Here is a 17,012-nt window from a genome sequence, read left to right as displayed (position 1 = left end):
CTGTTACCATGAACATGACTTGAAAATAAGCTACTGAAATCATAAGTGATGTGTCGTTTGTTGAAAATGTACTTCATTAACAAATATGGCATTTTAAATCCACAGCCAGTTTTTCCAGCAACAGACCTGATTTGACGATGCCTCACTCCCACAATTTTTGTGATTATAGCTGCATATTTCCCAAGCATAGAGATTTGGGGTTCAGTTGGTGGTCAAGGAATGGAGTTCCACTTAATTCCATAGTTTTCCCAAAGTCACTTCTTTAATTGAGGTCTGATTATGGGCTAGTCTTAAATGCAAGTCACTAAAAAGTCAGGATATTTTTTTGAAGTGTCTTTTCTAGCTACAGACTCAAATCTACACTCAAAAGCACAAATATAAACTTAAAAAATAAAGAATGTAACCACAATAACAGCCATGTTCTAAAACAACAGTTTCATAATGTTTGAGTGGTTTCTTTTTCAGAGTGATGAGTAGAAACTGGTGGTCCCTGGTTTTTTGCTTCAAAATGGTTTGTAGACTGAAAAAAAAATTGAGAACCACTGCTCTAACCAAGCAAACTAAATTGATAGTTATAAAATGGGGATGTTTATCCTCTGAAGAAATACTGTATACTGTGATTTTTGGTTAATCTTAAGGCAGCCGTTTTAATATCAGTTTGAAAAGGCAATTGGAATGTATTATCTCTCTCTTATGAATAAGTGTTTATAAACAGGCACATTTAGTGGATCTTTTCTGTTCTAGTAAAATGAAAACTAAAGAGAAACGGTAGCTTATTAAAGCTCTAAGAATGACTTCTCAGTTCCTTGTCAGATCTCAAAGCCCCATAATTCTTTCCCTTCAAACAACTCTGAAATAAAATGACACCTCTAAGGAGTAAACATTTTGGAAAACAATAAAACATTAAAGCATGTCTGACACAGACCTCCCCTCCATACTTCCCTGTTCCTCCCATGTTCTCAACATAACTATGAGTCAGGTAATGTTAACTTTGAATCATACATTTGTTAGTTTCTTTTGCGTATTACTACACAAAGTTTGATCATAGCCTATGAGACAACTGACCTGTAATCATTTTCCTTTCAACATATGTGGCTTGAAAAACAGAACAGTAAGTTACCCTACATGCTCTTTTGTTGAATTCCACAGGAAGTTACTCAGTATCATTTTTTGTGTGATATAAGAGTGCCCTAAATAAATGATTATACCATGAGAAAATGCTCAGACAACAAATGGAAAGAAACAACTTTCAAGAGTGAAGTATTTGAATTACATTATGCATGCAGGAATACTCCCTTTCTGAAGCTGATAACAATAGCTCCATTTATTGAGTGCTTCTATGTGGCAGGCACTGTGCTTAATGCTTTACAGACATTATCTCCATTTAATCCTCCCAACAATTCTATGAGGTGGTTATTATTATCCTTATTTTCAGGAAAGGAAAACAAAGTTTATTCAGCAAATATTTGTTGAGCAACTACTCTGTGCCAGATCCTGTTCTAGGCCTTCAACTTAAAGCTTAGAGACGCAAAGGAACCTGGAGTTTGGACATAGGCCTGTCTCTGCTTTTATCATGATCCCATATTGCCTAACTGGGAAGAATGTTAAAGTAAACATTTTAAGTATATGTGTCATGGAATATCTTCCCTTTAGTTACTTATAGATTTTATTGGTATACTTCATCATCTATAACTCTAGAATTATTGAACTTTATATCTGGAGGGGAATCTAGAGAAGATCCTTACATTTTCCAAAATTTGAATATTCTCAAATAGATGTAGAAATTCCTGTTGTGTCTTGAGATATGTGTCAATCAAGAAAATAGTCTTAATTTTTATTTGGGAAATTTCAAAGAAAACCCCAAATTCATACCCATGAAAGATACATCTGTATGTATTTTGTTTCATTATTGTCTTACCTGAGATGAAATTTGAGCCTAAGCTTTATCTTTCTTTCTCTCTGGAAAAAAAAATTGTTAAATAGTTTCCAGTGATTATTTTTTCTTTTTGTGTAAAAAATAACTATGCTTCAGATAGTGTAAAGGAAAGATCTTTTTCAGAGAGTTGATGATTACACTTTATGGGTTTTCTATAGTAGTGACAAACCCATATGTAAAAGAGCTGTGAATTTTGGATGTATGTGAGGTAGATATTGTGCCATGAGCCATAGTTAGTCATCTTGGAACTTTTCCAGACTGATGTAACTCCATTTTTTGAACAAATGTTATTTTGTTAAGTAAATGTCCATTTAAACTTGTATACAGAGGTTATAATTATAGCAGGAAATTGTTGGGGACAGAGGAGGTTAAATCTGGTTGTCCTGTCATACATCAGGGATGATTTCCTGGAAACCTAGTCCACATTTTCAAGTGAGGTTTACTGTTTCCCTTTGCTGTAGTTTCAAGTAATAACTTTCCAATACTTTAGTTCTGACTGAGAAGTTTATGTGTGTGTTGGGGGGGTGAGGTGGCAATAGAATCAGTAGGTAACTGAATCAGCCCTTTCTTGTGATTTTGCACCCAGAAGTTCAAAAGACAGTGTAATGTGAGGATATCACATTATACGACTTGTAGGAATACATAAAAGGTTCAATGTAAAAGGAGAGTTCTAAAGCAGTACTGTCCTATAGAACTATAATGCCAATCTTTAAAAGTAAGCCACATGTGTAAAGATACATCTTATAGTCGTCACATAAAAAGTTAAAAGAGCCCAGCCAGTGTGGCTCAGTGGTTAAGTGTCACTGCTCCGATTCTAGGGTTTGGGCTGGATCCCCAGTAGGGGGTGTGCAGGAGGCAGCCCATGGATGTTCCAGCCAACCTTATTTTAAGTACTCAAGAGCTACCGGTGGCTAGTGGCTACCACATTAGCCTGCACAGGATGATTTCTAGAGGCAACTAGTCGTTGACTAACTACACTTAGAGGTTTTTCTTTCTTAAACAAGAAAAAAAAAAGTAATCCTGCTCAGAACATTATCAGCTTCTGTAGAAGTTTACATAACTCCTTTTGCTGCCACCTATAAGAACAATCCCCCAGCCTCGTTTGATTTCCCCAAACTCTCCCAGCCAGAGAATGCTTTCACCACTCTTGGGTTTAATTAAAAAAAAACACACACACACACATACAAACACACAAATAGTTTACTGTTAACCAAAAGAAAAAAAATCGCTTTCTTTTCTTCGGGGGCAAAAGGAGGCATATTAATGTTTTTTTCTAAATCAATTCACAAATGCTTATCAAGTTGATCCTATGTGTAAGACAGCTAGCTGTTCAAGTGGTACTTTAGACCATTATTTACAGTTTGTTTAATGCTTAATTCCTGCAACACTATTCACATTACTTTTGCAGGTCAATTAACTTTGTCTTGAAAGTTATTCCTCTAGTTAAAGTAAAAACAGATGAAGCCTCCTCTGGGTGGCCTGTGCCAAGGCGCGCGCCTGCGAAGGCTGCAGCAAAAGTCCAACTCCGATCCAGAGACAGAGAAACATCGATCAGATGCTCAAACCTCAGAGGCAAGGTAAGGGAGGGAGGGGGGAAGGGGGAGCGATCAACCAAAGGACTTGTATGCATGCATATAAGCCTAACCAATGGACACAGACACCAGAGGCGTGAGGGCAGGAACGGGAGTGGGGTGGGGGTGGGGGGAATGGAGGGATAAGGACACATATGTAATACCTTAATCAATAATAAAAAAAAAAAAAGTCCAACACCTGACTGGCCCAGCGCGAAACCTTGCTCTACCGGTAGGCTAGGTGTGGGGCTCTAATCTCATCCTCACACCTGCGTTCAGGAGGTAGGCTAGGGCTCTCCAGGTGTCTGGGTCCCAGGACAATGAAAGGGAGCGCAGCGGGGACGCGCTGTAGTCGCTGGGCGTGGGAGGCCCGGACGCCTGGGCGGAGGCCTCACGGAATGAGGGCACTGGCCAGCCTGGAGAGCTCCCTTTATTTTGTTTCCTTCTCCTTGTAGGACGATTAGCCAGTGGCTGCCCTAGCTTTCCAAACAGCGCAGCGACTTTTATGCCTTTCTGCCCGGCACAGTGAGCTCGCCCTGGCACCTGGCACGGGGCACTCCGGGTCGCATCCTCCCCCCCCCCGCCCCCGGCGCTCCCCGCCCCCTTCGAGACCTACTCCCAAAGTTCAGGCCTCTCCCCACACTCTCTCACCCCTCGTCCTCTTCTTGGGCGCCAGTACCGTCTAGGGATTGGGTTTCCTTAACCCAGGGCTTCCCTATCTTGGGAAGGAGGCGTTAGAACTCCTCCCTTTCTCCTCCTCCTGCACCCCAAGGCCTGCCTGATTTTTAAATCTAATCTTTTATTTATTTAAAGTCAATAAAAGAGCAGGAACCCCGGGCTCCTGCCAACAAGATATTTTATAATAATCCCCCAATCTCTGCCGAGAGTCGCGGGTAGCCTTAAGGAACCTGCTTGTTTTCTCGTTTGTGAAGAGTTAGGCAGCAAGGAGTGGGGGGTTTTGAGGGCTCTGCGGACTTGGGGGGGGGCGTGACTCATGTAAGATGAATGAATTCCAAATATTAAAAATATAACAGAAAAGCGTTAATTTGGAGAGCCTTGAATCAAACTGAGAGCCTAACTCCCAGGGGGGCTCCCAGGCAAGAAGCCTTCAGACGTCCCCGTGGTTGGAGGACGTGTGGGGGGCCAGGTGAATGCCCAGCTTGTGACTCTGGAGAGGGCGGGTCCTGGCCATTATGGGATGTACCCATAGACTCGGTGTACCCACACGCTCCCACAGAGGAGACAGGCCGAATAGACACATCCACGCCCGTTCCCCGGGGTCCTGGGCACCCGGCTGTGCCCCCCTGCCCTCTCCCATCTCCCTCTACAGCTGCGCGGGGACCACTGTTCTCTACATCCCCAAGGAGCCTCCGACCTGCTCGGAGCCAAGGCAGTTAAAGGCTCCCAGCCTTTTGCCCCTCCTGCCTTTTCACCTCTCCTTTCCCCCCGCCTCTCGCCAACGCCCCCAGATCTCTGGGGCTCGCCCTTCCTGAAAGTAGGCGAGGCCCAGAAGCTGAGGCTGGGGCGCGGAAGGAGGGCGGAGCCAAGCCTGGCGGCCGTGGGCGTGTCTTCGCAAGCCCCGCCCCCGAGTGCGCGCGCGGTGGCGGCGCCGGCTGAGCCTAGCTCTGAGAGACAGGTACCGCTTAGGCGCCATGTTGTGAGCGGAAGTGGGGGAGCGCGCGGCGGCTGCTATTCTGCTGGGAGCGGGCGCGGGAACCGGCGCGGGGGGCGGAGCTGTAGTCCCCGCGGCGGAAGGAGGAGAGGAAGAAAGGGGCGAGACCCGGTGCCGGGCAGCAGCGCGAGGCTCTCGCTTGGCGCGCGGGCGTCTCCAGCTGGGCGCGCGGTGTTCGAGGGTCGGTGTGGACGCCGAGCCCTTTCCAGGGGAGCCGCTGCCGCTGCTGCTGCTGCTGCCGCCGCCGCTGCCGTGGGGCTCGGGCGGCGACTGAGTCGGGCCGGCCGCGGGGCGGGTGGGGAGGGAGGAGGCGGTGAAGGCGGTGGGCCGGGGGGGAAGATGCCGCTGGCGCAGCTGGCGGACCCGTGGCAGAAGATGGCTGTGGAGAGCCCGTCCGACAGCGCTGAGGTGAGTGCAGCCCGGTGGCCGGGGCCGGCGCGCCCCCTCCCCTCGACCCCGCCAGCTGGCTCCCTTCCCCGGAGCTGGCCACTCGGCCCCTTCTTCTGCCGCTCGCTTGTCCCCTCGCTCTGGGATTCCGGTTCGGGTAGTTGGGGTTGGTCTGTTCGCCCTTCTCTTCCACCCACCCTCGCTCGGGGGGCTGTGGTGTGGTGGCGCGTGGGGTTTGGAGTGGGCGCTGGGGCTTTGCGAGAAGCCGATTTTAATCAACTTTGCGTGGGGGAAGCGGGAGGCGGAGTGGGGTCTTGCGAAGAGTTGGGAAGTTTGGCCCTGCGTGGTTGGGGGCTTTCATGGACCCTGGTGGCTTTGGGGTATGAATGACGGGTATGGGTCGTGTTCCCTACGGAGCAGGGACTCTTGAGTCCGGCCTGGGGACAGGGTTGCTGCGGGGAGACCAGCGCGCGGGGGCAGGAACCGCCCAGGGCAGGAGACCTGTGGGGGTTTCGGGTAAGGGGTACAGGACAGCCAAGGGTTTTTGCGCCCCCCCCCCCCCCGCCCGATCTGCCGCAGCCCTTTCTGCTGCCGCAAAGGAGAAAGTGGAAGCCTGAGGTCTCCCCCCTCCGCCCCCGCTCCCCAAGCCCCTGTTTCTGAGGTCGCTGAGCTCGAGGACCCCGTTCCTGCGAGTTTAACTTGAGTTTCCTGTCCGTGGAGGTGAGAGGGTGATATTCAAGGAGATCAGCAGTCGCCGTAAAAGGCTTTCTGGGTTTCTTCGCCCCGGGATCTGGTGACCGTCCCTGGCCGAGACACCCACCCGAATGCCAAAAACCCAAATATAACCAAACAGAATTTCCCCCAGACACACCGGAGCACCGAGCTTTTCGCAGCCGCTCCTGAGGTCCCGGAACCAACTCAGGGTCTGCACAAATAAAGCCAAGCAAGACCCATTCCCGGGCATCCGCGCTCCTCTCCGGAGTGGAAAATCAATTCCTGATGGTGGCGCTTCTGTGATTCTTCCTTCTTGACTTTTTGCTGTCTTCTATCCCCGCAGCGGACTTTGGGGGATTACAGGATGGTAGGCTGCGTGTGTGTAATAGTTACTGTGTGAGTGACCCCATTTCTGGAAAGCATGACTGAAACGCGGGGGTGGAATGGGGCAGGCTCTGATGAGTGGTGTACTTGGCGGCAGCCACTGCCCTGCCAGCCTCCGCAGTGTGAGCGGTGGATAGGGTTACTGGTTACGTCAGTAAGACCAAGGCTCAGTTTGATCTGAGATGCGGGACGTAATGTTCGAGAATAAGGAAGGGGAAGGGGAAAGGGGGATCAGTTCAAATCGCTTTTCAATTTTTTTCCTACTCACCTCCACTGCTGTATCAAACGCTCTGCTTACACGCAGGTAGAGTTGTAATAGTGCTTACGATGTGGCGCTTGGTATCTTGCCACTTGGGTCGTATTTTTAAACCCTAAACTAAGCGCTGCTCTTTAACAGAAAAGACGTTGATATATGTTACCTAAATTTCTTTTTTAAAAAGGAAAGCATGCTGTTAGGACTGGCAGAATTACGAGCAATTCATTTAAAATCATGTTAGCCAACTAATACTATAAATCTTTTTATAAGAAAATCAAATTTAGAATGTTCAATCATCCTGTGAATGGATCGTGTGAAAAAATAGTATTCTGGGGCTCTTTTCCCTCAGAATTTTTTTTGTTTGTTAAATAATATAGCTAAAAGGTTAATAAAATATGTACTCAAAGTGCTGACCTTGTGGAAAGAAATTTAATTTGCTTTGAGCCTGAATTTTAGATGCAAACGTTAACATTTGCAACTCATAATCAGTCCACGTTTCTGCTTGGTATGCATCAGTGTGTAAAAAAAATCCCTTAAAATTCCACCTTATCCTTATTCTGTATATCATACATTTGGATAAGGAAGGCACAGAGCTGATATTTATTTAGGACTTACTATATATCAGGCACTATGCTACATACTATTTCATTTTATCCTTCCTATAGCCCAGGAGAATAGATTTTATGGTCCCCATTGTTACAGATTAAGAAACTGAATCTCAGAAGTTAAGGGCACAAAGATTATAAATAGTAAATGGTAGAGCCATAATTCAAGGCCAGGTGGATCTAATTCATGTGCTTTGCTTTATATCAGAGCAGTTGCTTCAAATCCTTTGTGGAAAAATTCATGGTATAAATAAATAAGCCTGTAGTTAGAGATCATGTGTTTTTCAGAAACAATTATGGTATTACAGAGGTCTCATTTGTTAAAGCCTAGTTATTTTCAGTTACTGTCATGGTTTCCAGAACCTGGCAGATAGGATTATAAAATTTGCCATTTTAAAAGAATTTTCTTGGTATTATAGCATAAGGTATGTCAAAACAGAGCCAGTGTTGCCTAGATTTATTAAAACTACATTTTAACAAGTTGCCCTTAAATATTTTGTTGCCTTTGGTTGTTTAACTGTTTCAAGTAAATTGCTTGTGATACAAATTTGAAAAGATTGAAGCCAGTGAGGAAAAAGTTGAGAATTTTCATTCTGAAGTCTTATATTGGACTCCTATTTTGCCATCTTCTCCCCAGTAAGTTCTTAGCAGAGAATAGTTGTATTTAACCAGACTAGGATAATTTTTTTAAATAGTCATTTAACTTGAGTAAATAAGTCAAATTTTTTTTTCTCTCCAGGCAAAAAGATTTCAGGGTTGGTCGCTATAAGAATTTACATTTATAGTCTCATCCCTGGTAGAACTCTTGAAAGCAGAAACTTTTTATCTGTATCCTCAGCGCTTAACACAATGCCTGGCACAGACATATTATGGACCTAGTAGATGTCCACTGAATGAATGATGAAGGTCAGGAATAGAGTGATGACCAATCTTATCTCTCTTATTATCATTTTAATCTTACCTTGAAATATGAACAATCTTCAACACCTGAGTACCTCACCAAAAGTACAGCCAGTTTATTCTATCCGTTCGGGCCTTCCTGCTTTAAGACCTCACATAGGTCTCCTGGTGCTTAAAACAAAACAAAAACCCTTGTGGTTGAACTCAAGCATGGGTCAGAACATGATAGGCTAGAATAAGGCTGAATTGGTAATATCCTTACAATTATTACAATAAGCCTGATCTAAAGTGATACCTTTTTGTCGGTTTCAGTCGAGTAAGAATAAATGGTATTAAAGCTAAATACGAACAGTTTTCAAAAATAAAATTAAAGATGTTATTTATGCTTTATAGAAATGTGTTATATAAAACTAGCCACCTTGAATTCCTTTAAGTAACAAGGACCCATAATGCATAGAAAATTAGTAACTATATAAATATTTTTCCTTATAAAAAATGAGATCCTTGTGTTGGAAACCATCTTCAGTGGTTGTGCAGCCATTTTTAACCACAAAGATTATTTCGGATTCTATAGTGTTTCTACTATATCAATATTCGATTTCTTATATTTCATCTGTACGGAAAAACGCTCTATTAAAGTATGATCATTGATTTTGCAAAAAATGTTTCATTAAGTTTCTTTTCCTTTTCCTGTTCATTTTTACCACCTTTCAGGTTTTTTTCTTTCCCCCAAGTGAAGATCTGAGGAGAGGACAGGTATTGTTACATGTCAACTGTCAAGTAACTGTGACACATTACTGAACATGTTGTTTTCAATGATTATAATATAGGATGTCAGTCTTTGTTAAACTAAAATTTAGGAAAATTTGCTTTATTTTGGCAGCTTGATCCTATATGAATAGGTTTGATCCAAAAATGTGAAAGTTTGGTATATTTAAATTTTAAAATAAATAAGCTTATCTAATTAAAGAAACAAATATAGACAGACTTTACCTTTTCTTTAGTACATTTATAGAAATCACAACGAGTATTCTATTTCATATAAGAAGAGTGGCATAATTGGTATATGTACTCTTGACCAAGGATATGACATTCTGTAAATTATAGAATGATAAAATATAGCAGGTTAGTTATCAGAAGTCTGAATTGCAGAAGAATTGTTCTAAAGATTTTTTAAAAATTTATCATCCACTTAAAAATTGATACCATTGTGGTCATTGACAAAATTTGTCCTAAAGTTCCATGCTCAGGGACGTGATCTGCCAGACTGGGAATGATGGGTGACATCAAGTGGCCCAATTTGCCAGTGCAGACTGGATGCTTTAAGATCACAGTGCACTACAGTGACATCTTGGTGGTCTCTTCTTGGTAACGCATGAGTGTGATAGTGCCCAGGTGTGTATGTGCTTTGGTAGATAAGTTTTAAAGCATTGGAATGCAGTTATGCAAATACATGTTACATATCTTATTCCCCAATTCAGGTAATAAAAAGACAAAACAAGCAACTGTATTTTAAATCTTGACATTAGATGCCCCTCCTTTTCGGAGTTGATACAGTTTCCTGTATCATTTATCTGGAACATTGTCAAATCTCAGATATGTAAGTTTATCAATTTAATACCAAATAGAATAAAAACAAAGCTAAAACAACTGTACATCTTAATTGTTAATAAAATGTATCGCGTTAACAAAACCAACACAAATATACTGTATACATTTTATAAAACAGGTTCAGGATAAAATGTATGCTTATAGAACATAACTGTTACTTAATACGTTTGGCCTACTTTAAATAAACACATTAGTTCCTGCAGTTAAATATTTAAATTTTACTTATCTCCTTACAATTTGGAAGTGATTTTGTGGGATAATTTGGATGTATGGCAAAATGTTAAAGAACATAGCTTTGGAGTCATAAAGACCTGGGTTTGAGTCCTGGCTCTGCCACTTTATAACTTTTAATCTTATGCAAGTCATTTAATGTTGCTATGTTTCAACATCCTAGTCTGTAAAATAGGGATGAAAATATCTACCTCATGGAATTGTGGTGAGAATTAAATGAAATTATAATATATGTAAAGCACTTGTTTCATTCAGTATGTGGTTTAAGTGTTCAATAAATAATAGCTATAATGAATCATCTCTTAACAGAACTGTCTGAAAAAGTTCTGTGTTCTTTTTTCAGAATCAAGCAGAACAATTAAAAATGATTTGTTTGGTTGATCTATTTAAACAGAGCCATTATATCTGAATGTAATTGTAAGGGTAAGGTGAACAGAAATCTCTTGAATCTTGTTTTCTTGTATTGTTCCCCTCTTCCATATTGTCTTTAAATGGGGAAAACATAGACATTTTGAAAAATATGAGTGGAAGAAGGAAGAAAGGGAAATATGTTCACATTTCAATATTGCTCAAATTGGAGGGTGTATTATAATCCCTGGCATGTCGTTAATTAGCAGTAGGTTTTTTCCTTAGTGATACATAAGATAATAGTGTATCTTACACATGATTGTGTCTTATGATCAGTGAAATATGGTATATCCTGTATGTCAACCTCTTGAAGGAAGTGTGTCCCAGAAGAAATGGATAAAGTCAGTATATGGCATCAATAGGTAGGATTTTAACTTACTTTTTAAGACATACCAAAGGAAAATGTGCTTTTTAATTTTAGGATCAGTTTTGTTAATTTCATTTTTAGGGACAAAATTGATATGGCACATCTCCCTTCCCATTATTCTAAACACATTTGTTTTGGTTTTTTGAATATGCCATGAGTAACTGGATTTTCCTGTCTAGAAATATAATCCTTTGGATTTGTTTAGTTAGGTGGCATTGATACTTAAGGGACTTTAAATAGTGCATACAATATTTTTAACTGAGAAGTCTCTGGAAATGTTAAAAGTATATCTGTACCCCAATAACCATCTTCCCCTCCCAAAGAAACAAAGGAGCATGGCATAATCAAACAAATTTGGGGATTGTGGAGTTCAACAAGATTTGACCAATATCTTTACTGCATAACTTAGAACTTTTAAGATGATAGTGTACCTGATGAATCCGCAAAAAGGATATAGCCCCAGCATTTGAGACTGGGTGTCAGAACCTTTTTTCTGAACCACTATGAAGTCTCAAAGGACACAAATGCTTTGCAGAACACAGTTTTGGAAAGTCTAATAATTATAGTAACATACTCCAATATTGCCTGGAAATGAGCTGTTATGTTTAATTGACTTTATCAAAGCTTTTTTCTTTAACTGTCAAGAGTTTTTATTTTAAATTGAAATCTTTCCAAATTAAATTGTACAATAATTTTTCATCTTAAAAGTGAACTAAAAACTTAAATATAATAATTTAAATAAAAGCTTAAAATGATGTAAACTTTTTTTGCAATGTTCTGACAAGTAATGGCCATATTCTACTTTAATGTCAAACTAATTGCCCCTACTAAATGGCCCCTACATTGACTTGCTCTGTAACTTACGTGTAATATTCCGTTATTAAAACTCTTTTATCATTTGCTACTTTGTGCTGCTGTTAGTTTGCCTACTTCTCCCATTTTTAAATTAATTGCTTCTAACTTACTGATGAGGAAGCTAAAGCCTAGAGAGGTTACGTTACTAGAATACAGATAGCTAGGGTTAATGATATTTTGATGCAGCCATTTTTTAAACTTTGGAATGTTGTTACTTTATCTTTTAAAAAAATTTACACTTGCAGCTTACCAAACAATGTAAAATAGTGACCTCACCCTTTTTCTCATCTCTGTCCATCACATACACATACTTCTGGGGCCAGGAGTAATTTGATGGGCATATTACCTACTAATGAACAGTGATTTTATGCTTCAACATACCATAATGAAATGGTTCCATTACTGATATTACCTACTCTGCATATTTACCTTCCTATCTTGAAGGTGTCAGCTAGGAAGGAATGTGAATGAACCAAAGAACAAGGAGCTAGAAGACCGAAAGTTAGCCTACTCCCCCATCTGGAGTCAGATTTCCACATTGTCTTTTACGTTGTGTTTGTGTATATACCAGTATGGGGTGGCGGGGGGCGGAGGGAGGTATCATGAAATAGCGCTAGTTTCCTGAATATTAGATACCTTACACTTAGGTGTAAATCCAAAAGTGCTTTTATATTTCCTGTCATTCTTCTCCTTTGCTAATATAAATAGGATTACAGCAGTACATAATTTAAATCAGATTCCCCATCTTGACAAATACATCTGTGGTTTCTTACATACTTAAAAACAAATTATGCTTTGTTCACCGTGTAAATTGATTTTTATAATCTGACATATGATGATGATGATCTCGTCTTCAAATTTGACCTGGTCATCTAGATTCCTGAGAGCTTGGCCTCTAATCCTTTGGTCCACAAAGCTTGTTATAGGAAACTTGGTTTAGTCATTTGATATGTGTTAGAAGCAGATGTGAAATGATAGCCTAAGCAAAAGATCATTTTGACATTAATAGATTGAAGTGCATCTCAAGTGCAGTGTTTTAGGATAGAAGTCTTCACTTTAGAAATCTTGTAGAACCTGTACCTAAAACCAGTTACCAGAATGTTATTTTGGTTATTCACATTTAGGGTTAGAAGTGTCTTTCTGAAAACCATATAAAATAATAGGAAAGATTCACTTAAAATTTTTTTTAAAAACTTGTAAATTGGCATTGCTCAGCAGCCACTAGCTATCTGCGGCTATTGAGCACCTGGAAATGAGCTAGTATGACTGAGGAATTGAATTTTAAATTTAATTTTCATTAATTTACATTTAAATAGTCACCTGTGGCTATTGGCTACTACATTGAACAGCACAGTTCTAGATTATAGGATTAGTACAAATTGAACCCTTTTTTCCTACACTGGTGTTTTCCAACTCTACTTTCTGTTATTTATATATTGAAATTAATAAGCTAAAGCTTTTTCTAAATGAAAAATGTATTCAATATACTTTTTCAAATTATGTTTAATCAGCTTTGTTTTGTCTCTCCTACCTTGAAGATTTTTATAAACCCTGCTAGGTGGTATATGTCCCTCAAATCACCATTCTGCACTTTCTACAACTTCACTAATTTTATAGTGACATTTCTCATTCAAATGATAATACCAACATATTTGGGAAATTTAGCTATCAAAATTTGTTGCATTGTTCAGTATACTGTGCTGTATTAATACTGGGAAGGGGGATTGATACATCTTGTAGAATGAGAATTACTGAATACCCCCTCTGACTAGACAGTTGTGTATACCAATTTGAATGAGGTGGACATAATTATCCCCAACTTACTGATGAGGAAACTAAAGCCTAGAGAAGTTAAGTAACTTGTTTATAGTTGCATAGCTAGTAAGTGGAGGAGGCAGGATTCAGACCCAAGTCTCACAGATTGCAAATTCCATTGGCTTTCCTCTAGATTGTCCTGCTTGAGTTAAGGTGAGTAGTTCAGTCTAGATGAAATCTACAGAAGAGAGAGGTTTCAGGTCATTTGCATGAGTAGATGTTTTATGGGAATGTATCAGTAGAGTAGAAAAATAAAATTGTTATTATTCTTCAAATATACCATGGGTTAAATAGGCTTTTGTGAGCTGGCCTGAGAAGCGGCCTTTGTGACATTGTATATGGAAAAAATGTTTTGAGATTTCTAAACAGCTGTCTTATGAACATTTGAAACAAAAACTGGTATTTGGTATAGGGGGATTGCCTAGATGTTATTTAACAGCTCCATACAGAAGTGCCTAGGTATGTGCTGAGTAACTGTGCTCTGTTATTTTTTTTTCTTTTTTCTCTTCTTTTTTTTGTTTTTTTGTTTTCTTGGTGTTTTTTCATATTTGTGCTCTGTTTTTTAACTACAGCATATTAAATCATTACCTCTCTATATTTGCCTCTTTTTTCAGAAAAATCTATATGACACTCCCTCAAAGTACCAGAAAACAGGATCTGGCTCAACCTGGAAAAGTTGCCAATTATCTTGCTACAGTATAAGAAAAGAAAATTTAAAGAAAAGTTACAGTCATTGGTGGTTTTTTTTTTTTTGGGGGGGGGAGTTAAACTTAGGTTAAATAACCCTAATCAATCTTTTTAAAAATTGAAATATGGTTTACATACCACAACATTCACCCTTGTAAGGTATACAATTCAGTGGTATTTAGTATATTCAAAAGGTTGTGCAATCATCACCACTGTCTAATTCCAGAACATTTTTATCACTCCCAAAATAAATCATTAATGGTCATTCACTATTTCCTTCTTCCCCCTGTCCCTGGCAACCAATAATCTGCTTCTGTCTCTGTAGATTTGCCTATTCTGGACACTTAGTATTAATGGAATAATGCAATATGTGTCTTTTGTATCTGACATCATTCACTTAATATAATGTTTTAAAAGTTCATCCATGTTATAGCATGTATCAATGATTCATCCCTTTTTATGACTGAGTAACATTCCATTGTATGGATATACCACCTTTTGTTTATCCATTCATCAGTTGATGGACACACTGGTTTTGCCAAGATGGAGGAGCCCTACTCCTCCTACGTCCTCCTTTACAGCTAAACACCTTAGATATGACACAACACACAAACACAGGAACAACCTGGAAGGTTAAAACAAGAAGGCAGACTGCCTACAAATTTTGGAACTCGAGGCATGGCACAAATAGTTCCTTGGGTTTTCTTATTTCCTCTTATATATCCTGAATTGGGTGCTGTAAAGGCCTCCAACCTAAAACCGCCAACAAGAACAGACAAAATGGGCCCCAAGAAAAGCCTGTTCTCTCTAGCTAGATGACTGGGGAAAGGGTAGTCTAACAATAGTAAACTTGTTTGTACTATCCACCTACTATAGCTAAAAATCAACAGAAAAACATCTTGGTCCAAGGAAGCAAGTAGCAGTGCTCAGATTCCTCCACACAGTGGTATTGGCTAGGTAGATCAGGAACCTAATCTCCCATTCCCTGCCTAACAAAAGCAGACAGCACTTTGATTCCCTCTCCTGGGTGTATGGCAGGGTGATCAGAGACCTGATCTTTCCTTGTCTCACCTTCTGTAAAGGAGGTGGCGCTTTCACTAGGGAAGTGTCAGTGGGGTTCAGCAGCCAGTTGAGCCTTCACCCCAACCTGGAAGCAGTGAGACTTACTAAGATAGTGTGAGACAGGGCTAGTGCCCACTAAGCCTCCCCCGCTGCCCTATGTCAGTGAGAAACAGCCTCCATCCTCACCCAACATCAACAAAGCAGAGCTAGGTGGTTGGAGGTGGACTACTTAACACTGCTTCTCCCCCTCCCCTAATGTCAGTGGGGCCCACTGGGGAGCTGAGACTCCACCCACATCTAGCATCTGCCAAGTGGAACCAAGTGGTGGATGGCAAGGCTAGTTGACAGTCCACTTCCCCCTCTCCCCTCCCAAGTTGTCAGCTGGGCCTTTCAGAGAACTCAGCTTTCCACTCTACCTGGCAGCAACAAAGCAATGCGAGTTAGCCCTCTGCTTCCCTACCCCCTATTGTCAGTGGAGTCCATCAGGGAGCTGAGCTCACACCCCTACACAGAGGCAACGAGGTGGTGCAGGTTGGTGCCCCACTTTCACTGGTACCAAGAGTAGAGCTGAATTTCCACCCATCTGCAAAAATGCAGTGTGACTCATTGCTCCACTTTTGCCAGGGTGATGTTGGCGGAGCCCAGCAGGAAATTGAACAAACACACCCTGCCCTCACATTACATCTCAACTGATGGACAGCCTACTAAAAGAGATTAAATAGGATCCAGAGTCTTGTAATCTCCAAAATATCCATTATACAATTGAAGATCACTTATACTAAGAAACTAGAAAATAAAACACAAATGAGAAAATAGTCAACAGATACCAACACCAAGATGCTTCAGATGTTGTAATTATCTGACAAAGATTTTAAAGCAGCCATCATAAAAATGCTTTAGTGAGCAATCACAAACACATTTGAAACAAATGAAGTGTTAGTCTTAGAAAAGAAAGAAAAGGCATAAAGCAGAAAATGGAAATTTTAGAACTGAAAAATACAGTAACTTAAAATGAATTTACATGAGATCAACAGAAGAATGATGACAGGAATTAGTAAAAAATGAAGATAGAGCAATAGAAATTGCCCGCTCCTAACAACAGGAAAAAAACAGGGAGGGGGGATGAAGAGATCCTCAGGAGCCTGGGGGACATTAATAAAAGGTTTAACATGTCATCAGAGTCTCAAAAAGCAGAGAAAAATGTGGACCTTAAGAAATAATGACTGAAATGACCCAAATTTGGCAAAAGATACAAGCCTACAGATTCGAGAAGCTGACTGAACCCAAACAATAAAAATCCAAAATAATTCACACCCAGACATATCATAATCCAACATTAGGAAATAAGAAGATGTTTAATGGGTATAGAGTTTCAATTTTACAAGATGAAAAAGTTCTGGAGATTGGTTGCATAATGTGAGTATTCTTAACATATTGAACTGTACACTAAAAATGCTTAAGATAAATTTTATATGCATTTACCACAATTTAAAAAAATTTTAAGCCAAACTTTAAAGTAAAGAGAAAGAATCTTGAAAGCAGCTAAAGAGA

At 40.5% G+C, this 17,012-nt stretch overlaps 1 protein-coding gene across 5 annotated transcripts in view; it reads left to right on the top strand.

The window, feature by feature from the left end:
- Window positions 1-5,497: 5,497 nt before the first annotated feature.
- RPS6KA3 (ribosomal protein S6 kinase A3) overlaps window positions 5,498-17,012 on the top strand; it is a 116,080-nt gene continuing 104,565 nt past the window's right edge. For 3 of the 5 annotated variants that reach the window (XM_054720683.1, XM_054720688.1, XM_008154563.3), the window contains exon 1: window positions 5,519-5,587. In XM_054720683.1, coding sequence (XP_054576658.1) covers window positions 5,519-5,587 — 69 coding nt within the window. Of the gene's footprint in view, window positions 5,588-9,139; window positions 9,182-17,012 lie in introns of all 5 variants that reach the window. The other 2 variants (XM_028129708.2, XM_054720696.1) reach the window with 2 other exon arrangements.

The sequence above is a fragment of the Eptesicus fuscus genome, chromosome 1 (genome assembly GCF_027574615.1).
Source record: "Eptesicus fuscus isolate TK198812 chromosome 1, DD_ASM_mEF_20220401, whole genome shotgun sequence".
NCBI lineage: Eukaryota > Metazoa > Chordata > Mammalia > Chiroptera > Vespertilionidae > Eptesicus > Eptesicus fuscus.
The sequence above is the reverse complement of the archived record's forward strand: the minus strand, read 5'-3'. Positions and strand labels throughout refer to the sequence as shown.